This window comes from Tachysurus fulvidraco, chromosome 3 (assembly GCF_022655615.1).
Source record: "Tachysurus fulvidraco isolate hzauxx_2018 chromosome 3, HZAU_PFXX_2.0, whole genome shotgun sequence".
Classification (NCBI taxonomy): domain Eukaryota; kingdom Metazoa; phylum Chordata; class Actinopteri; order Siluriformes; family Bagridae; genus Tachysurus; species Tachysurus fulvidraco.
The window spans coordinates 11,545,609-11,569,475 of NC_062520.1; the positions used below are offsets into that span (position 1 = coordinate 11,545,609).

The window sequence follows — 23,867 nt, forward strand, 5'->3', positions numbered from 1 at the left end:
TTTTGCTACAGCACAATCTGGGATAAAGAAAGGGTTATGTAGTGATTACGACCTATAAGAATATGTCCATATACAGTGATCATGTTTCATACAGACAATTTCTAAACACCGTATGGTTTGACTTTCTAATCCAAATGTATTATAAAACAATCTACAAACGTGTAATGATTCATAATCCTAATAATTGCAGAAGAGGACAGCTTCCTGTTGAATTTAGTTTCTTTCAAGAAATGTTCCATATGACGTCTCGGGGCTGTTTCTTCTGCCCATTTTATTTTTATGCCTGCTCATTAGGGATCTACAGCCAAATGATTTTTTCAGTTTGTTTCTCAGTGACAGGAAACGTGCCAAAACTAGTTGAATTATATGTCCGTCATATATATCATTAGGGCAGAATATGTTTGAGATCTACATCTGGATGACTTCAGAAGTCTTTAGATACCAGTCAGTCTTATAGAACATGCCTACAGCATCCATCATTCATGGCAACTTTCTCCACAACGGGACTCGACAAGACATCTGTTCTGCTTAGAAATGCAAGCAAGTAGTCATTTCCATAGCAACCTGAGCTCAGGGAAGCTCCTTCTCAGTATTCACAAAAAGAGAAATGATGGCGGTGAATGAAATGCTTTGTAATGCTGTTTAGTTCCTGCATGATAACATGGAGTTGTGCTTAGTGAATAATTTCTATCCGATTCTGTCAGTTTTTCACTTTTGCTGCCACATGTTAATAGGAACCACCATAGGACCACCTCTGAGCAGATATTACAGTAGTTAGGCTGGTCAGGACAACAGCCGTTCTGTGGTCATAATCCGACCAGTGAAGAAGGGCTGGGAAATGATTAAACAGATTTTGCATGGAAAATAAGATAAGCTATAATGTGTAACTACACCTGCTACGTAGTAAGTGTATACCTTCCTAAAGAGATGGCTTTTTCCCTTTCTTTCTTTTGCAGTACCAGTCATTTCCTTACAGCAGGAACGGCTTTAAAGTGGGAATGAGGCTAGAGGGAATCGACCCCTTGCATCCTTCCATGTTCTGTGTGCTGTCTGTGGCTGAGGTTAGTAGCATACTTTACATGTCTTCAGATGACGTGAAAAATGCCACTGTATTTATTTATGTAGAACAATCTTTCTGTTTAAAGATTTATTTCTTTAAGACATTTGGACATTTACAATGCACTGGTTGTTATTTCATTTACGTGTCCTCCAGGTGATTGGCTACCGTCTGCGTCTCCACATCGATGGTTACTCAGAGTGCTATGACTTCTGGGTGAACGCTGACTCCCCTGATATCCGGCCAGCCGGATGGTGTGAGTCCACAGGTCGCAAACTACATCCTCCAAAAGGTATGGGGCATCACAGGCGGTGATGTGTGGTGATAAATAGAGCACATCATATTAAAATATGTTTTTACTGGGCAGATGGTCAGCAGTCCAACTGTGACCCTTGGTTTTAATGAATGGAGATTTATTTAGCCAGGCTGTTTATAAAAGATGTGCAGCATCAAGTCAAAGAGAAATGGTGCTTAAGAGTTAAACCCTTACATTATTAATGTCTTGCTTATGACATTTTATTCTCACTTTCTGACTCTTTGCCTCTTAGGTTATAAGATGAACGAGTTTAACTGGGAAAAGTACTTGGAGTCTTGCAATGCTCAGGCTGCACCAAAGAACCTGTTCAAATCCCAAAACAGTGTAAGTGCTGCACTGCCTTGTGCAGATTCAGACAACATCCCACATATAGACAGCAGCAGGAGGAAATGTCTCTATAAGCAGTGAACAGTGCCTCTTACAGGCTGAAAAAGCTGTGATGGAAATGTCATGCTTTTATTTTTACTGATAGTCTCAGCTTATTTACGCCTGGTTGTAAAAAGAAATTATCTGTGCAGCCAGAATCCACTCGACATCACTTATTAAATCCCATGAACATTTTCAGACAGCATAGTCATTGTGGAATCTTACTTCGCCCCAGGAGGTGACATGTAGCATGTTTCGTCATAGTTGAATTTAATGCTGCAAACATTTAAACCCTTGACATCTAATTGGAGCCAAAATGCTCTGAGTCCCTCTGTGTCTGCTTTTTTTTTTATAAAGCACAAGTTGGGAAAGGAAACATGTATGTGTTGACTTTAATACGTTAATTATTAGGAGATGGAATGAGTGCTGGTTAGCTGTCAAACTTTAATGGTGAACATTGTCATGGTAGATTATCTGTAGAAGAATGTTAAAGGAAAAAGCTTTTATTTTATTATAATTATTTTTTTAAATCAATCTTATTGCTCAGGTTTTGTTTTTTATATTACATTCATGAAGTTAGCTGTCTCAGTACAATGACTATCTTTTAACAGACTACCCCCACCTCGAAATTTGAAGTGGGCATGAAACTGGAGGCAGTGGACAGGAAGAACCCCTGCCTGGTGTGTGTGGCCTCTGTGGCCGACATAATAGACAACCGCTTTCTGGTTCATTTTGACAACTGGGACGACACGTACGATTACTGGTAAGAGGCACTGTAAGAAAAAAAACTCATGGAGAATGTGACAGAAAAAGTCTATACTCTACAGAACTGAAAACGGTGAACTCTCTGATTTAATACTGGATATTAAAAGAAGCAAAACCAAAAATTAAGCATTTAGATTTGACCAGAGATTTGAGGTGCAGTCTAATTGAATTCTGGTGGCATGGCTCACGTTTCACATTTATATATGGAGTAGACGCATGATGCGTACAAAAAAAATCATCTGTCCTTCATTCAAAATATATAAGATGTTTTGGGTGAAACATACTGATTGACCTACTCAAATGGGCAACTCTTATTTTGCATTTTTAGAGATAAGTGGGAGCTGTCGGTTATAATATTTTATACGATGAAAATTGATGGTAGTTGTCTGTTTATTATGTCCTCTTGAGCAGTGAGAATCATGTGCCAGTGTTCGGTAATTTAACATGGCTGTCTGAACTGGGTAATGAAATGCACTTGAAGCAAGGGTGAAGCGTATACAGTGATCTGTAATCACTTGTATAAGGAAAAAAGTTTAAAAGAGATTGGGCTAATGTGTTGAAAAGAGGAGAAATGCTCTCGTTTTTTTCTGTTATACTACTTGCTTCCAGCAGGAGAAGCTCTGAGCCTTCCCAAATCGAAGCAATCATCTCATGACGCACTGCAGAACATGTACATGCACAGAGCAAAGACTGTTCATACTCTCCACAGTCCACTTTGTTTCCTCATGCAGGATTCCTCTTCTTTTTTCATTCTTGCTTCTCATATTACAAATGAAAGCATTCTTTAACCAAACTGCTGTCAGTAAAGCTTAAAAAATGTAAAAAAAATATCCATACATGCTTTAAGGAAGTAATATTCTTTTCAGATAGCAACGATTTTGTTAAACAAGTGTTATTAATAATGACATGATGTTTTTTGGTTTGGCTTTGCTCAGGTGTGATGCCAGTAGCCCCCATATCCACCCTGTGGGCTGGTGCCAGGACCACGGGCGACCTCTCACAGCACCTCAGGGTAACTGCCAGCCATAATTCGGCCTTTATTTGTCTGTCCTATTCTCTACATTTTGTTTCTAGAAATGTCTGTTTTGGCAGGACACCGCCTTACCCATGTCTATACGTGCAATATAAAAGATTTCTGGGACTCTCTATTTAATATACTGTGAATGGGTAGCTCCTTGAAACTTTATATTAAAGGGATGTCATCATTTTGCTTCATTGCTTGCTTTTGTGACTCTAGGTGTAGGGTTGCAAAGGGGTGGAAAGTTTCCGGAAACTTTCCACGGGAACTTAATCTGGGGAATTTTGGAAATATTCCAAATTGGAAACTTTACGGGAATTTATGGAAATTTACGGGAATTTACAGGAATTTATGGGAATTATTTGGAAATATAGGGAAATTTATATAAACTATATCATATACAAACATAAATAAACTTTTTTTTTGGTCATAAGCAGACATGCATGCAAGGTAACACAAATTTAAAACAATGACCTCATGACTGATTTAATTGTAAGTAGAACTTTAATCGATTCTTTCATTGAGTAACACAAAAGCATAATAAACATTATTATGCTTGTAATAAACACATTTTCCTATGACTGCTGTAAAAGGAAAGCATCCCCCACCCTTGACCTTCTAAAAAAAAAAAAAAGTCCCAATCAAAAAGTGAGTGTGTGGGGGAGGGTCATCAAATTATCCGTGCATGTGGTAACACTAATTTAATGCTTATTAAGAGTTAGTAAGGTAGTTAAGTTTGGGTATTGGGTACAATTAAGAATGTAGAATAAGGTCATGCAGAATAAGGCATTAATATGTGCTTAATAAGTACTAATAAATAGCACATATTCTATTAATATTCATGCTAATAAGCAACTAGTTAAATGACCCTAAAATAAAGTGTTACTGTGCATGTTATGGAAGAACACAAGTACATGTGGGGGTTTGGCCTCAATGGCCCTCGAGTAAGCAGTGTGCTTTGTGCAAGTGACCGAGGAATGCAGGGTACAAATTCAACTTAAATTGCATTAAATCTTGTTGTTTTAAACAAAATTATGCTGCAAAATTTTTTTAAACTACATTTAAGTTCCTTGTTATAGGCAACTTTTTTTTCCCTTTCTAATTCCCAGTTTATTTCCATATATTCCCGTTAATTCCCATGGAAAGTTTCCAGCCTTGAAAATTCCCAGAATTTTGCAACCCTATCTAGGTGTGATTTCATTAGTGTCATGTCTTTTATAATAATTTCATTTTCTGATAGAAGACAAATAGTTAGTTTTATTAGTGTGTAATTATTCCTTCTGCTTTTTTGTCCCAATATTAAGTAAAGTAATTCCTTTATCACTAAACTAGACAATACCTTTTCTCCCATAACAACCAGGACACACTATTACTATACATTATTTATGGTACACATTTGTAATAGATTTGAAATACATTGAAGAGATTAGAAAAAAATTTTCTGGAAAGCTTTCAGACAAAAAGACTTTTTTGTTTGCTAGATTGGCTTGATAAGAAGATGGGGGTTTACTCACTTAATTCAATAAACTTCTATACTTCGATAAACTGTTTATTTCCTTAAAGTAATACTGACTTTCAGTCTTCACTTTTTGATGATCCGGAGCTGTATATTTACACAGTGATTTTTTACTGTGTAAATATACTGTACAGCCCCGGAAATCATAGTCAGGAAGTTGGTTAGTTGTAAACATAGTTATACAATTTTTAGTGTGTCTGGTTCACAATTCTGTTTCTCTCTCTCTCTCTGTGCATGCATTTCCTTCCTCTCTTTCAACTCGATTCTCTTCTTCTGTTCTGCTGAGTTATGCTAAGCTAAAACTGCATCTAAGTTTTCACCCCAAACTGCAGCTGTCATCATCTTTCCAAGAATAGCTCAGGCTACTACATTAATCCTCCAGCACATTCATTATATATCGAGCTCTGTACAGGCGACGTGTTTGGGTGAAACCTGCTCTGCCTCTGTTATCTCGTACTTTTAGTTTAGCTTTATCATATGTCAGACTGCCGTGTGAGCATAGGAGCATGTAATTGAGCATTGGAGACCTTTTGGAGAGAGTCACATTGCTGTCACATAGACAGATGGAGCAGTCTGCATTGCCTTAGAGGTGTGATGGGGGAAATCTGGCTCATGGTGATAGCAGCTAGCACGGCCATTCCTCTCCTGAGTAGCAAGCACAGCTTAAGGTTAAACCCAGATGAATACAGACAGGATCATCTCGTCACACCTGACCTGGCAAGGACATGGACTGTGTTAGCTGTACATGTCTGATAAAGTTCTCTTTTTACAACTTTAATTCTTCTATACAACAAAACAAAGGTGTGTGTGCACTGGGCACAGTGTGTTTATGGAAAAAATAATGAATTCGGTTTCATTATATTCTTTAATTTACTAATTACTGGTATTTACAGAATGGGTCTACTCATTTTATCTCTGTTGTATTTGCTGAAAAATACTTAACTCTTTTTTATTTTTATTTTTAAGTAGCTTATTGAAATGAATTCGCTCATGTAGCAAGCTGAGGATTTTGACATTATGGGTAGCTATAGGGAAAGCTGTATGTGAACAGGGATTCCATTATAAATGCATGGTAGTAATATACTAACATTGCAGTGATGGTAGTGAACTGCTAAACAGCAGTCAGTAAAGAGCATTTTAATCCAATCACAGTAGATGCTTGACCTAGGCCAAGCTGTGGTGCAGCACCAAATACTATGGTAATCATTGTGTCTTCTTACACGAGGTGTGCACCTCATAAGCACTTCCACCATATTGTTTACTCTAGTAATATTTATTACACACGATGAGCAGTTTGGATTCTTATGTATGCTCATTATCCAAACTGTACATAGTTCAATTTTAGCCTGTCGTATTCCAACAGTATGTTCACACCTCATTTAAAATTCAATAACACTTAATGAAGTACTACTGAGAGCTGGACTCGGCACTTCTATTGCACTAAATTGCTGTGGTCTTTAAGTCTTTGTTTTATTATGATTTTTGGATCATTTCTTTGTGTTCCCAAATCATTTCTACATAAACATAACCCAGTGTCAGCTATTAAGGCTTTATTAGCTTTTCATAGTATCTGCTTTATGCTCTCGCTCACTCACGCCGTCTCTCTCTCTCTGTCACTCTCTCTCTTTTTTCTTCTGATCTGCTGAATGCTAATTACATTAACAGTCTTTATTTGCTCATGCCCTAGTGACCCATAACTTGAAGGCTGGTGCGGTGTTTACTAATATAAACTTCAGGTGTAAATAACAGCATTGTAGTCAAGGGTTAAGTCATGTAATTGCCAGACATCAATGTTTCATAATGCAATATAGTCAGAGTCTATTTCTTTATTTAAATCAACATCTATGCTTTTAAAATATATATATACAAAAATACTGCAATACTAAACTGATTAAGATGTAGAGACAGAATAATTTGGATGAATGTTTAGTTCTATTGTAAATATCTAGCAGAAAATATCTGCCAAATAAATGCCAGCATTTGGTAGACGTCCTTATCCAGAGCAACTCGCATTAGACAATAGTGTATATGTGCTTTTTGAACAACCCTTTCAAGATTTAGTTCTCATTTTGCTCTTTAACAAATTCTCTTCTTGGAAAACCTTGATTAGATTTTGGAGTGTGACTGTGGGGATTTGTGTTTATTCAGCCATGAGAGCATTATTGAGATCAGGTACAGATGATGTGTGTGGAGATCTAGGGTGCAGTCAGCTTTTATAGTTCTGTTGCAATGTCTCATTTGTCATGTTTTCTTGCTTTTGCTTAGCGTTTTAATACTTTATTTCAGTGACAATCAAAGTGGGGCACAGGAACACAGCACTGTGGTGTTCTTTACAGTTGTGTGCTTATGTCTTTTTATCAACTGTTGTGGGAAAGCCCCACAAAAGGGTGTGATGGTCAAGTCAAAGTGACGTGACATACGGCTAAGTATGGTGACCCATACTCAGAATTTGTTCTCTGCATTTAACCCATCCAAAGTGGACACACACACAGCAGTGAACACACACAAACCGTGAACACACATCCGGAGCAGTGGGCAGCCATTTATGCTGCGGCGCCCGGGGAGCAGTTGGGGGGTTCGGTGCCTTGCTCAAGGACACCTCAGTCGTGGCCGGCCTGAGACTTGAACCCACAAACTTCGGGTTAGGAGTCAGACTCTCTAACCATTAGGCCATGACTTCTCCATATATAACATTATGGGTGTGTGGCATATACAGGCATATAACATACGTAGCATAGAGCCTCTCGTCAGTGAACCTGTGCAAACATGTTCCTTATTCAACCGTTATGTCAAATTGATGAGAACGTTCTCAGATGATTGTGTTCCCACTGCTGTAGTAGGTGGAAAGATAGTAGTGATCACAGCTGAAGTTTAAAAATTAAAACACTCTACTTGTAGATTCTTATAGTGATGTTATGTTGAAATCTGTTATTTGTCCGGGTTTTCTTGCTTTTGCTTTGTTTTGTTTTGTTTTATTTCACTATTTTATATTGACACCCCACCCCTAGACTGTACTGAGGAAGAATTTAATTGAATTTTATTTTACAGTTAAAGTTGTCCATGACTTTAGAAAGTGTAGAGACAAATAAGGTAACTTGCTGGTAGGAAATTATAATTAATAATAACTTGCTGGTAGGAAGACAAGATAACAGATAAAGGCAGATGTTACAGATAATGCAGTACGAGCCATTCCCTGCAGCAGACTTTGAGTGGTACGCTTACTCTTCTGTTTCACATCTGATAAATAGCGCACTTGTTCTTGGAAGGTGCTAACGCTTACCATTCGTGCAAACCATTAGCGACTTATTCAGCCACGTGCCTCAGCACCATTACTCGCTAAGTCAATGAACCTGGCAGCATAGTGTGATGCCTTTTTCTAATCAGATTGTGTTGTTGGCTTTTGTTCAAGGACACCCCAATCCAGAACATTTCATATGGGAGGAGTATTTGGAAGACAATGGTGCTTCTGCAGTTCCAAGCCAAGACTTTTGTATGGTGAGCAAAGAATGATCAGTTTGATACAACATTTCTAAATTGTGCAAAGTGTTTATTAAAAAAAGCCTGTGTGTGACTACGTAGGTCTGATCTGTGCATGTGGTTTTTGCTTGTGTTTTTCTGTTATGGTGGGGACTAAATAGCTGTTTTTTGCCTTGTGGGGACTTTTTATTTATTTATTTATTTTGCAGGTTTTATTTTGCAGGTTTTATTTAAAAAGTAAAAAAAAAAACCAAACAACTCAAGCTTTTTTGTTTACTGACATTTAAGCTAGGATTTAGATTTAGACATTAATTAACTGTGCCTCAGGATGAAATTGGTTCATAATTATTCAGCAATGTGCTGACTGAAAAAGGTACTCCTCAAGGCTATATACTGTACATGGTGAATGGCAGTTTAATTAAAACCGGCTCACTCCTCTTTTACAACAGCTTGTAGTTATAAATTTTGCAACTGCAGATTTTTTTTTTATCCTGGTGTCTGAATGACAAGTAAATCTAATGATCGACGCCGTCTGTCTGCAGAGAGCACCTCATGGATTTCAGAACAACATGAAGGTAGAGGTAGTGGACAGAAGAAACCCCATGCTGATCCGTGTGGCCTCGATTGTTGATGCTGAAGACTACAGAGTGAAGGTTCGTTAGAGAACAACACTGACACAAACTTCACTTTCAACATGTTCGGGCAAGGGACATCAGAAAAGGGTGGTTTTATGTTCTACAGGGTTTCCCTAAAAGTCTCTACGCATAGGGGAAAGGGGAAATACTTTTTCTTATACCAAAGAGTCATCTGTTTCACTCATGATGAACTAGTGATAACTTTAAACGTGTTCTTGTAAATGATCTATGTACTTTTCCCCCCCTGGTGTGCCAATATATTTGAACTACAGCAGGTGTGTCATTTTGCCAAAAAAAAACAAAAAAAAAGCGTTTGTCGTAAGTACAGGTATGTGAGACTTTTGGGACACGCTATAATAAATGTCACCCATGGACATTATTGTATTACCAGAATGAGGTTTTAATATTATAATCATCAATGATAAATCACACTAATTTTGACCATGATGTTTATAAATGCATTATTATTGTCAGGAGTTGGTGCTTCTGTTGAACCATCCCATGGACATCGTCAGAACCTTGGACATTTTTCTAATATAAAAACATTATTTTTTTTATATAATGTTAAACTTAGACAGGTTATAATGTTTTCTTTGTGTACTCTGGTTGCAGTAGGCTTAACTACAAACAAAGAAGCAACACTGACAAGTCTGCACTGGTTTATTAGTTTCGGGGGAAGTTTTGGTGCTCTAAAGACTGTTTTCTTTCTGGACCACTTTATTAAACAGTGCCTTATTAGTTATGACATCTTAACCTAAAGCTTGAATAGTTTTCCTTAAGCAGGGTAACAGCATTCTAGCAGCTCGGCAATGACTCTAATTGGCAACACTGGAAGGGGTTTGTATTAAAAACGACTGTGTGTTTCTACAGTGTATAAGCATGATCGAAAACCTCAAAGATTACATCATATGCTGTCGTTGCCATGCTGAAGTCTCTTTAATGAAATTTATGAAGTTTGTCCCATTGTTATATTCATTCCTAATTGCCTGGTCAGATACCATCCATTAGGAGTGAAGCTCTAATGCAGGTCAGAAGTATTTGCTGAATGTATTGATTCTGATCAGACACAATTCAGTTCACATCATACTACAGCAGACCCAAATCAGAATTGTTTTTAACTCTATGATGATAAGAACAACACTTCAGTTTTCCTCATTAGTTTTTGTTGTTTTTCTACAGTTTCTACAGTGGGAGCCCTTTTTAGGTTCATCAGGCTGACTAAACCTGAAACACTTGCTACTGTAGAACCTAATTAATGGCCCTTTTGTGCACACATTTTAAAGTGACACAGAAGTAGCTCTGCTTCTTTATACTGAAGTAGACATTAGAGTTGAATATGCTCTGGCACGACAGGCTACGTTTGATCTGCACTTAATGATGTTTGCTAGGATTTCACTGTTGATGCAACTGAAAGCTAATGTTTCTTAACCGAACACTGTGGTGAAATCGCATTAGAGCCTCATCAGATGCATCCTGTTGAGATGCTCCAGATGCAGCATACTTTATGCAGACAGTGCTGTGATTTGATGTCTTTTGTATCTGGAAAAAAAACCTAACAGAGCTGTCTTACGCTTTCTGTTATCAGAAAGCACAGTCATTTGACTCATTACCAGAGTGTAATAGTTTTAAAATCAATATCAGCTTGGTAACTAATCACATTAGTTCACTTCACATAAACTTTGTGAAGTGTCAGAATTTTTGTAGCATAATTGGACATGAATATCGTCCACATTGTCCAGCTGCCAGTAAATCTACTTCTCTCACTTAGATCCTAAAGCGAATGCCTTTCAAGGTACTTGAAATATTGACCTAGCATGATTTTTTTATGTTAATATTTCAAGGTACTTGAAATATTGACCTAGCATGATATATTTTTTTATGTTAAATTCTATTTTATGAACATACCCTCACCAGGCACCGTAACTGTCCAGTCTGGGCGAGTCGGTGCCCACTGTAGCCTCGAATCCTGTTACTGGCTGAGAAAAGTGGAATCTGATGTGGTCTTCTGCTGTTGCAGACCATCCAACTAAAGTTTCAATGTTTAGTGAGCAGAAAAACCTCTTAGAAAACACCAAAGTTGTAAAGAGTGCTCATTAGAGTTACTGTATTCATATTGAATTGTACTGTATATTTCTGCACCATTCTGTATAACCTCAAGTGACTAAAAAAATCTCAGGAGATCTTTCTGAAATCTTTCTCAAAATAACCACACCATGATTGAAGTCATTGAGATCACCTTTTTCTCTCATTATATATAGATATTAAATTTGAACATAACCTAAAGCTCTTAATCTGTATCTGCACGATTGCAATGTGCTGCTGCCATACAATTGGCTGATTTTGCATGACGTTACATGCACCTAAAGGTGTTCATTATTCTTTTCTGTTTCTTTGTAACAGGTGCACTTTGATGGCTGGAACTCTAAGTTTGACTTTTGGGTGGACTCGGACTTGCCAGACCTTCATCCTGTAGGCTGGTGTGCGAGGACGGGTCACCCGCTGGAACCTCCACTGAGTGAGTGTTCATTACCTTCACCTACATGTCATGCCCTGCTGTTTTATATATGAATAACACTCATAATGAAGTATATGATAAACTGTCCTCTAACTGTACCACTGCAAAAAAAATTGTGCTGAAAATAGCTTATGGTCAGCAATGAGCATCAACTTCTGCATGTGTCTGGTCCAGAGTATTTATTTTAGCATTCTGCTGTATTCAACACACCTGATTTACCTAGTTAAGTAATTACTCACGCCTCCATGGACTGTAGCTTGTGTGCTAAAGAAAGAACACAAATCTCTGCAGGAGACCAGAGTCTTATTTTCTTATTTTGCCTGTCCAGAGTATTGCAGCCTTGTTCTTAAGAATAGTCTGGATCTAATACCATAGAACTATTCATGAATATTTCCACAAGTGCAAACATGAATTCTAAAGTTTTAAGCTAGTTGGCTAATTAATGTCTCGATATAATCTTTGCAATGTTTTTGAAAGTATGTTACATGCAAGCCTTTACCTTTTGACATTCACCTCAGTGGTTGTGGAAAGCAGGGATAAACCAGATGTTTGTTTGTGACCCCCAAGATGCATCACAGCATCTAGCGATGACATTTTCACTTCTAGGACTGACCTCTGAGGTCTGAGCTGACATTTAGCTATGTTGATTCTGTTGTGTTCTACTTGACAAGGTTACTGTGCCGTGTCAGTGCATGATATTTGATCTTGAATGAAATTTAAACTCTTGTATCAAGATGGTAGGAATTAAAAAAAATATATATTAAAAAATTTCCTGCAATGATGCTTGGAGAAAGACCATAATCTTATACTTTTTTTTTTATTTTTTATGTGTCTTGGTACTTTTTTATAATGTTATGCTTTTTTTAGTTTATTAAATTGGTTTTTTTTTTATCTTTTCTGAAATTTGCTGTATTTCAGTATAATTGATTTAGGCATTATTTTTGACTTTATCAGCAAATGCAGGACCTTCTGACCTCAAGAGCTCCATGACGCAGGGAGTGTGTCCAACCCCAGGCTGCAGGGGAGTGGGCCACATCAAGGGAGCAAAATACACAGGACACCACAGGTATGGCATGACGTTTATCATAGTGACACTTGCCATTCTGCATTTTGTACATGATTCAAACTGCGATTCAAATGTTTTGATTGTCATAACACAGGCCAATAGTCTGTTTCTGTCAAAGCTGACTCGATCCAGGTTGAATTTGACATGAGTGTTTCACTTAAAGCTCACCTGTCACATCATGCAAGCCTTTTAATCCAAGCAGAGGGCATTTGAGGAGAATGTAGGATCATCTAGGATCCAGGTTAAAGGCGGGGTCTCTCCTGAGGATGTGTAGCTTGTATATAGGATAAGCTGCTTGTGTTGATCTGTTTAAAGCGGCAGTATTCAACTAAAGTTTGTAAAAGTACAGTTTCATAAAAAGTCTTGATAAGGAGCTAACATACCTGAAAAATGACAGCAGTTGCCGTGTACATTAACTTTCTTCCTTTGATGAGCAATTTATTCTATCCCCAGTTTGTTATGTAACCTGACAAAGTCTTCCAACTTGTCAGAGTGTCTTGTCAAGCATACAGCTTTGTGCTTCAACTGTATGCCTCTGTTACTCCACACCAACTATCTCTCCCAGGCCTCGCAGATCAATAATGTCACCTGGAGAAATATCAAGTGAAATTTTGATCGATGTGAAACAAAGCGCAGTAAGAATTGTAATTTTCTTTTGTAAACTTCATTCTGTTTTCCTGCCTTTGATCCAACCATCTTTCCTTAGTAAAGTCTTGTATTTATCTTCTTTGATTTTTACCTTTTCCAATCATGTAATCACAGCAGAATCACACAGGAGCTGAATATGCAAACTTTTCTTCATCTTTAGATAAAGAGACTGGGGTCTATCAAAGAGCCATTTCTGATTGGAGAGAGTGTGAGAGATGCAGCGTTTATTATCCATGCGGCAGAAAATGTTCTTCCCAGCCATTGAATAGAGCTGAGCTTCATTAGTGAATAATTTGCATTCTATTTGCATATATTAACATATGATTGCTTCAAAACTAATCATGTAAGCTTGGCAATAGCATTATGTTTTCATCAAGCGTCACATGTAGGAAGAGAATACGATATTCAGATATCTGAGATTCTCAACAGAGTTTACCTTTATTAGGAACAGCATTCATGAGAACATCATGATGAGTTTTTCATCTCTTCGATACGCTGCCTTGAACAATTTGGACGGCTTGAAGGATGCTTTTGTGAAGAGGTCCTAAAGTGAGATTGTTGCAGTAAACAAGACTTTCCGGTGTATATGGAACTGCTTGACTTTCTTTGATAAAAACCCAATTTGAAATGCATATTTGTGACGTACTCTCAAAGAGCTACTTCATATTGTTTTCCCACAACGTCTGTATTTCTCTTTCTCTACCCATTAATCAGAAATATAGGAGCTGAACCATTATCTGAAAGTGAAAATAGCGGGGTAGTTGTGAGTCAGAGTGTGATTTCCAACACAGTGCAATTTAACCAGAAAAGCAAAACAAACGCAGTTATTATCTAAATTTTTACCATTTCAATTCCATGTCAAGTCAGTTTTATTTATATAGTGCTTTTAACAATAGGCATGGTAACAAAGGGACTTGCGTATTTAGTTAGATTTAGATCCCTGATGAGCTTTAACCAAAGAAAACTCTCTCAAATGAAGAAGAAATCGTCAGAGGAACCAGACTCAGAAAGGGACCCATCCTTTTCTGGGTGGCACCAAATTATTAGTCATTACTCCAGTTTATTACTCTGTCTCAGAGTTTTATTATTGTTGTTATTACTATTATTATAATATTATTTTATTACAGTTTTTTTGTTTAAAGTCTATAGAAACCAACAGATGGTATCTACTGAATAATTCATGAGACTTGAGCGTAAACCATTGTCAGTAAGTGCAATCTTTAGGCTATCCATGTGAGCGCTGCCGCCTTTAGGATATCAGTGTGGTACATCTCACAGCAATCTTTAGGCTATCCTTGAGGGGCAATTCTTAGCAACACTGATTCTCAGATGATGCGCTTCTCATGCTTGGAGCTTCCATCATGATGGATCAAGCAGGACCAGAGAGCAAAGGGAGTCAAGATCGAAGCATCTCATCAGGCAGGAGCCGGAGTAACCTGTGTAGCTCTTCAGGAGAGATAGAAGGAGGGGAAAGAACCAAATACAAACATGTTCAGATAATCAATGTAGCATTATCGCACTGAGAACATTTTTATTATCTGAAGTTAAACACCTGTTGCTTTTATAAATACCTGTATTCTTTATTCATTTTAAATGTGTGGCTCAGGGCGTCACAAAATATTTTGGCAAATAATCAAAATGGACAGTTTAAATTTGAACCCTTGACATCCATAATTTAAAAAAAATTAATTTATTAGAATTTTCCATGTTCATTGCATTGATTTATCCTCAATCATGGGATCATTAGAAGCTTAACCATGTTTGTGTCTCATTTGATGGTAATGTTAATCGCAGCTTAGCGAGCACAGAAGTGGAAGCTTAAATCCTGATGACGTGATGTCACTGTTTTGAGGCACATTTGCTGTATTGAAGCCAGAGCAGAAAAAAAGTGAAACATGAAGTCTATTTCCAAGCGCAACCTGTCTTTTACAAGGCAGTAGGGAGCACTTTTAAACCTCTTCAAAATATCGTATGACCTCTCCTTAAGTATGCATTGATTTTTGTCTGGAAGCCATCTGTACTGTAGAAAAGGGCGCCATGCGGCGAAGCGCAGCCCGTTTGACTGCAGTAATTTTAGCCTCCTCACATCCACGCACATTAATCTATTTTTGCACTCCTTTCAAAACCCTCCAGCTTCTTTTCCCATTTCTGCTTTTAAGAATAGTCTAATTGTCCAATTTTAGCATTTGCATTTAAAATTTCAGAGACCGAGAATCAGTCTAAATGACGTTTCTTCATAATATACACAAACACGTAAGGTAACATGTTGCACAGTCCATTATTGGAGCTGTAGAGCATTTTTCTCCTCTGATCCTATTCTTTTAATGTTATTCACGCTAGAGCAGATCATTTAATTGTGCTATCATATCAAAAGATGTTTTGAGGGGTTTAATAAATGTAAAGGATGGTTAAGCTCTTTAGAGTGCAGCTGCTAGCAGTGTATGTTTTTTTTTTATGTTCAGAGAGATGTCATTTTGTCCTTATGCCTGGATGGTGATGGCAGTTATCCAATCAACCCTTCACATGGCAGCAATGCATAAATCATGCAGATACAGTTCATGAGCTTCTGTATCTGGGAAAAACTGATCTCAGTGACTTTATCATGGCGTGTTATTAGTGCCAGATGGTCTATCTTAAGTATTTCAGAAATTGTTGATCTGGGATTTTTCAGCACAGTAATCTCTAGACCATGTGATGGTTTTATGCTGGGCATGGCTTCACCAAAACTATAAAGCTAGAGATGGTTTCGGTAAACATGAGCGCATTGTAGCCTCAGATTCTTGTCTTTGACTGAGAGTGGAACCTCTTGTGGTTTTCCTGTGACCATCCACCTCAATGTATGACATGTTGTGCATTCTGGGATGCTTTTGTCTTTTTTTTTTTTCTCACCACAGTTGTCAGTGTGGTTATTCAGGTTTCCGTAACCTTCCTGGCAGCTCAAACCCATAGGGCTATTTCCCCCATGATTTTATGCACATGATTGTCTGATCAGATAAGTGCACAGGCAGTTAGACACAAGTGTAAAGGTGTTCCTATTGATGATGATTATTCTGTATATTATTCTATCGTAGGTGGGTTTTCTGTGTGTTTTTTTTAATTTAATGCTAATTTAAATGATGTAGTGTAAAAAATAAATAAATGCTATACACCTTTGCACTGATCTTCATTTACTCCAGCATCAGACTTTGAATCCTGGTACATAACCTTGACCAAGAACAGATATGCATGATGAGTTACTTACCCTCAATCCTAGATGATGTATACAATGGCTCTAGATTATTGGCCTCCCCGTGCATATTTTTTTCTCCCCACAGTGATGCAAAGTCAAATCAAATCAAATGATCAATGGTTAAATAATCAATGATGAAGTCAAATCAATGATTTTATTTTTCTCTTTGCATGAAATCTAAAATTGTCCCTAGGTTGGAAAGTGTTTTTCAGTACACTGACTTGAGATCTAGAAAAAAGGAGAAACATTGTTTTGTGTATTTGAATCTCTGCCTGAGAGGAAGAACATTGTGTTTAAACAATCTGCGTTTCATTACTAAAGATGCCATATGCTTCTTATGAGGTTGGTATTGGAGCTGTAATGGGAACAGGACCTTCTACTATTATGGGGGAAGATTCCAGATGGTGTTTCAGGTGCAAGCTAAATGAAAAACGGTCCTTTTCTCCGAGCCAACTCTCTCTCGTGTGACTGATGTTACAGTACATGTGAGGGGGGGGGGGGGGATGAAGAGAGCTTTGGGAAATGGTGCTAGTCTAGTACAAAACACAAAGCTATGTCTTTTTAATTGTTTTTACTCTTCTCTGCTCATTTATGGCTCCTTCTCTTCTTCGTAGTGCCTTCGGCTGTCCCTACTCAGACATTAACATGAAGAAGGAGGTAGTGCTGCCTGATCGGCTCGGTGGTGAAAAACAAATCACCTTCGTCCCAGTGCACTTTGTGCAGAAAACCAAGAGGCTGTGTGCTGAGCAAGAAGAGGAGGAGGTGAACGACAAAGAAAGCCATGAGGAAAACAGGTTGGGATGATCTGCACTGCTTTGCATATTTTGTCATCTTTAAGTGATGTTTTATATCTGCATTTTGTGTTCCTTAGTCTTTACTTAGAGTTTGGAAAAATTTGATTGAGATTTACATTTTTAAAAACTAAGTGAAGGTTTTTACAGTGTGAAAGGCGCATAGGTCACTTTACAGTTAGTTCTATTTTACAGCATATTTGTCCACCACACTGCTTTTACTAAAAACATGTTTTTATCGAAAACTCTGCTTTTTTTTTAAAGCATCTTAGTCCACAGTTAACTGAAATTCATGTGAAATTCACATGATTTAAAACATTGTTTTCTAAGTGACTAAACAGAAACGTAGTGGATGGTTTCCTTATTACCTCAGACTACATTCTGAATTAAACCTGTAGAACTGGTCACATTCATTAACCTTTCATTCCTCATGAAATCACACAATTAAATGTGCAATGGACAGGTTTTAAAACTACTCCATTTCATGCTCAAGTTCACATTCAGGTTTCAGCCTAAGCCCAATTTCATGCTGATCTCAGTCTAGCAGCGAGCTGACAGGCTGGGCGTCAGGTTTGTTCCCAGCAGATGCCCTGGAGGTGCCGAAATTGCATTTCTTGCTTGTCATACAAACATTCCCCGAGACATGGGGGCTACACAGGCTTAAATGCCACCTCAGCATCACTGAGCCACTTTATGCCCCTTCTGAGGGATGTATGAAGCTGCATTATTTTTTTTTTCCCTACAAAGAGCAAGCCAATGACATGGGCCAAGTGGTTCAAGGAGCTTGTTATATGGAATATCTGTGCTGTGCTGGGAGTTTTTAGTTTTAGCTCATTTTTGTGTGGAAAGTGGCACTTTCTACTTCTTCTAAGGTCCATATAGTCTGAGTTCAGCATATTATTTGAATGTTATTCCCATATTACATACTGAAGTTTTATGTACAAAGGTCAGGTGTTATCATTTTATATAAGTTAAATCCACATCAAACAGTCATACTTGGAAAAAGTATTGCATTGCTTTGTACATCGTACTGTACAACTGCATACTTGGTTGTCTAAGGCATTAGGGTGTATTTCTGTTTATGCTCTTTGCAGGATACAGGACTGTACTGGCCATTATCACCTTGTGCAAGACCGTGTGTACAGTATATACATTTATGGCATTTGGCAGACTCCTTTATCCAGAGTGGCTTACAGAAGTGCTTTGAATTACACAGCTGTCTAACATGCAGTTTAATTAAGTTTTACCATAGTATAAAGTATAAACCGTTGTAATAAGCTCAGATTTAAGCCCTGGGTGACCAGTGAATTTGTTGTACTGGTCATCTTGCTCGATACTGCACAGTGCATATCGAATGAATACCATGAATATATAAACAAAAGTTTAGTTGATCTTAATGTGTCAAATCACAGTTAATCAAATATGACTTGTAAAGTATATCCACAAACTTTTTTGATGGGCAGTTTCTGTTCTGCCTTAGGAGACCTACGATCTTTTAATGTTTCATCTATCATCACACTGTTCTCATTATCTTTTGAAGAGAGTACTGGGTATAACCAGTGTCATGAGAGGTCTTAATCCTCTGCTCCAATCTAAATGCAAATTGTTCTTGCACAAATCCTCTCCGAAGTCTTCTACACCTTTATCGATCTTCTAGTATTCCCATTATTTTGGGCAGCTGCTCTCTAAGCCTTTCTTGTTGAATATGTGCTGATTTTTGTCTGTTTTCCCCACTCTCTCTCAGGGAAGAGCTGTCAGGCTGTAACACAGCACCTCGTCCTCGCGGCCGGCCCCCTGGCCATGCCACAATAAAGAAAGAGTACAAGGAGGAACCTTCATCTCAGGGACAGAAGGCGTACTCGCCGCTGGGGAAACGCAGTCGCCTGACCACCAGGTAAAGCCAAGTCCAACTTAAGATTGTTAAACTCCTCAAGAGCAACATAATGGTCGCAAACGAGGGTATCTCAGACTCTTCAGGGACTTTCTGTCTGAGGTTAGATAATTCAACTAGGTCTTATAATGAGATTGAGCTGATATGATGAAACTCTGTGTAACTGAAGACAATATCTTTTTTTTCATTTGCACTCCTTTAGAGATAGAACATGAATGCGCTTCGAGTCATAACTGAGCTTTTGTCTTTTTTTTTGAATGAATCTTTTTGTATTATCATCCACAATAAATCACACACAACATAGTAGGGAGAGGAACTATTACATACTGTATAAAGCTCTGAGAAAAATACATTATGATGTTCTGGTGGCACAGCAGGTTACTATGTGGAGGTTCTCATCATTTCCTTGTGGGTTTCCACAGGGTTTTCTGGTTGATTTTACTCCCACCTCCCTAAAATGTGCCTTTAGGTGGATTAGCTACTGTAAATTGCTATGGTGCTACATTAAACAACACAGAGCTACAAAAAACAACAGAGAAAAAACAGAGAGCTATGGCCAATGCACATAAAGTTCAGACAATGAACTACACTTTTGGACAGATACATAAAATAGTGCATATACTGTACAGACTAAATGGATTATTGTGCAAAAAAAACCCCATGGGTCTGTAAACATGTGATTGCAGCAGTGTAAACATATCTGCTCATGTGCTTGCAGCAGTTATTAGCAGACAGGGGGATGCTCAGGACAGGGTGCCAGCCCATCGCAGGGTGCAATCACACATGCAATTACACATCCATTTACACAATATAGATAATGTAGAGATGCCATTCAGCCTACAGACATATATTTGGACTGGGGAGGTAGCCTGAGTACCCAAAGGCAATCTCAGAAATACTGGGAGAGAGTGCAAACTCCACACACACACACAGGGTGGAGGAAATCGAACACCCAACCCAGAGGTGTGAGGCAAATGTGCTAACCACTAAGCCTCTGTGTTTCCCGGATACTCAACATGAAATAGCGCATCACTGATTGATGTAAGCATTAAGTCGTAATTTTTGTTAATCACAGGATTCTTATCGGATTATATTCAATGTATTATCCGACATGTGTCTATAGAATTTAGTCAAGATTTTCTCGTACAGAGTGATATTATCTTATTATTATTATTATTATTATTATTATTATTATTATTATTATTATTATTATTACTATTATTATTATTATATTAAGTAATATTAATATTACTTCTGTAATCACACAGTGTAAAACTGGTTTAAGACAACCACCTGACATCATATGCTTATACATGCAGCATTGCAAAAGGTTTCTCTCATTGCTACTTTAACACTAATTTAATGTGAATAATATCTGAAACATAATATCTGAATAGCCCATAGGCCCATAGTGTAAATCACTCATATTCCATTACACTGTTATGTCAACAAGTAGCAGGGATGATATTTATTGCCACTATGCCGTGTGGGCGGAACAGCCCCATCTCATCTAGCTACTTATTAACGTAATTGGCATCAGTCCCACGTTTCCCATGTGACACAGAGAGAATGAATGTTCTATCATGTTTTTCAGCACCATGCACGTGAGTGCGTGTCATGTTGCATGCATGATTAATATTAAATGGCTTCCAAGGCTTGTATTAATACTGTGTAGGTGTCAGAGGAGATGGATAACCCCTTCAGTAAAAGCAGAAAGTAGAACAGTCACTGAGAATTATGTAAGGATGGGCTTACATAATGAGGACGAGAAACAAGTCCTGCAAAGAAAAAAAAAATAGAAATAAGATAATTGTACAAATGGTGAAAGGTATTACAAAATTTTAGCTCTTTCTTACCATTCATTCTGTAACACCTTTCTATAAAGGTGTTATTTTAACAGCAGTCCAATAAATCCTGTCCATCTCGTTACAGCCTTCTAATATAAAATCTGACTAAGATGGCGAATAGTGTGTAGTCAACAGTGTTCTGCAGCAGCTGTTCAGTGAGTCGCTTCATTTCACAGCTTTCTCACAAAGAATCTTTTATTTTCTACCATTTAATCGCCCAAGTTCTGTTTAGTTTACTTGTACTAATAACATGTTTTTGAGCTTTTTCTGCACATAAAACGATAAACAAATAGAATTCTCAGAGTCTGTTTTGGCTCAGACGACTTCTCTCCCTTGGGCTGATTCAGAGACAGTGCTGTGACCTCTCCATGAGAACAAGATGCCATTTCTCTTCCTTTTGCTGTCTTGGCAAGCATATAATATGAATCATTTGTTTGACTGCTATTATACATCTTATTCATATCAGTTCAGTGTAATTTTAAGTGGTTAACTTTGCCTTATAATGTCAATGGCTTTGCTCAAAAATATGCACTCACTCTGTATTAGGACTGACTGTAGAACGAAACATCCATGCAGTTACCAGTCAATCATCTACAGTTTATGAAGTCATGCAGATACAGGTCAAGAGCTTTAGTTAATGTTCTCCTCAACACCAGAATGGGTGAAAATATGATCTCTGGCATGTTTGTTGGTGCCAGATATGCTGGTGTGAGTATTTCAGAAACTGTTGATCTCCTGTGATTTTTACATAGACAACAGTCTCTAGAGTTAAAAGCAGTACAGTGAGTTACAGTTCTATGGGTCAAAACACCTTGTCAATGAGAGAGATCAGATGAATGAGGAGCATGACCAGGTTGGTTCAAGCTGACAGGAAGCCTTTACAGCAATGTGATCTCCGAATAAACAACCCTCTGAACCTCAAGGCAGATCGACTGTAACTTCAGAAGCACAGAATTCAAAAACGTACCCGGTTCCACTCCTGTCAGCCAAAGTGTCTGAGGCTACAGTGGGCATGTTTGCTGTCTGGATTTAGTGAGCCTGTGTAAATTGTAGCTTCAGTCTCCTGTTCTTTTTGTGCCAGTTTCCAATAAGCAGCTGAGCTTTGATAATTTTTTTTAAATAAAATTCTACAACCTGTGCATTTTTTGCAGGAACTATGTCTTTTCGTTTACGAGAGATGTCTGTAAATATTCTTCTTTCGCACTGTGTTCTTGCTGGTTTTGACTGCATTTGACAGACTACCTGTTAAGAATCATTTGATTTTAATTTGTTAGTGATATTATTTACTCTTAAGCTAATTACAAGCCAAGGCTTCTTGTATCCAATTAAACCATCCATCTATAATCCATCTGGAGTGACAGATTCTGCAAAAACGTCTTTGAAACTGACTAAACATGAAAGCCGGTAATAGTGAAAGACGTCTGAGATTGACGCCTGGGAGACTTGTGATTTTGGCTCTGCTGAACCCGGGGCTCAGGGTTCATGCTATTTTGGGTGTAATGAACTGGAGGTCAGATTTTGGGTTTGTCTGTGGAACCTGCTCTGTTTGAAGCATTGCAGTCAAATCTACAAAGATTCAGAAGAACGAACACCACTGAAGTATCCAAAGTGTAAAACTTCAAATCAAATCGAAACCTATATATAATCTGAGGACACCAGTAGCCTTCCTCCTTTTCTTTTTCTTCTCTAGGTTACTCAGACTCTGAGGATGTATTACTCCCCCGGACTATAATATATAATAACGTTATTGCTCTATAACGGCACCGTACAGGAGCGTATGTGCTCAAGTTACACCAAGAATTCCCACTGCCACCTTCTGGAAATGAAGTGTATTGATTAGTCTACATGCTTAGAAAAAGTGTACTTGTTGTTGGGGACATACCCTTAAGGGTGCATCTTTTTTAGTATGTGTCTTGTCTATAAAGGTACAAAAGCTAAGAATCCCCTTGATCAGGTAATGTACAGGCTACTTTTTTCTGAGTGTGTAACAACTATGAAATGTAAGCTTGATCCACTTTATCACTGTTCTTATGCGATTGAGTGAACACACCACTGGTGAAGAATGTCCCACACGCGCACACACAAACACACACACACACACACACTTCATCCTGTTGCCTCTGTGTAGTCAGACATGCTCTCTAGTCCATTAAAATCTGTGACTTTTTGCTTACCTCTGTTTTTTCCTCTTTTCCTCTCTCTTTTTCTATCTTTTGCTCAGGATTGCCCAGTCAACAAAATACCTGCGCATCAAAGATGAGGAGGAGGAGGAAGAGGAGGAGGAGGAGGATCTTGAGCTAAACCGCATGATCCCAGGTAGGAAATAACCTCTGGTGTAAAGTGTATCCATGTCAGATTTTTCTTCATTACACTTTCTGCATTTTCTATTTTTATCCCTCTCACCTGAATGTTAATATCTCTAATGATATTTAATCCGTTTTAAAGTGTTGTGTGTCCTTCGTACCTTCCTGATCAATAAAGTTAAAATATATATCAAAATATATTTGATCATTTAGTTATATACCCATTTCCTTTTCTTTCCTCTCTTTTTTCCTTTCACCTCCTTGGTGTATAAGAATTCACACAGCTTCTTATCACTTTGGTGCTGTTTGCATTTGCGATGCTTTGTTTGCTTTTCATTCTTTGGCTACTAAAAAATTCAGCATGTTCCTAAAATAGATCGGTGTCAAATACCATTTCAGGAGTATTGACCTGGTGTGATATAGGCTG

The 23,867-nt window shown here is 37.9% G+C and overlaps 1 protein-coding gene across 4 annotated transcripts in view; it reads left to right on the forward strand.

The window, feature by feature from the left end:
• Positions 1-23,867, forward strand: part of LOC113644563 (lethal(3)malignant brain tumor-like protein 4) — a 64,294-nt gene that overhangs the window by 13,943 nt on the left and 26,484 nt on the right. For all 4 annotated transcript variants that reach the window (XM_047811418.1, XM_027149517.2, XM_047811420.1 and 1 more), the window contains 12 exons: positions 957-1,061; positions 1,214-1,349; positions 1,606-1,697; positions 2,351-2,502; positions 3,440-3,516; positions 8,448-8,533; positions 9,058-9,168; positions 11,551-11,665; positions 12,620-12,731; positions 17,223-17,402; positions 19,144-19,293; positions 23,359-23,453. In XM_047811418.1, coding sequence (XP_047667374.1) covers positions 957-1,061; positions 1,214-1,349; positions 1,606-1,697; positions 2,351-2,502; positions 3,440-3,516; positions 8,448-8,533; positions 9,058-9,168; positions 11,551-11,665; positions 12,620-12,731; positions 17,223-17,402; positions 19,144-19,293; positions 23,359-23,453 — 1,411 coding nt within the window. The remainder of the gene's footprint in view (positions 1-956; positions 1,062-1,213; positions 1,350-1,605; positions 1,698-2,350; positions 2,503-3,439; positions 3,517-8,447; positions 8,534-9,057; positions 9,169-11,550; positions 11,666-12,619; positions 12,732-17,222; positions 17,403-19,143; positions 19,294-23,358; positions 23,454-23,867) is intronic.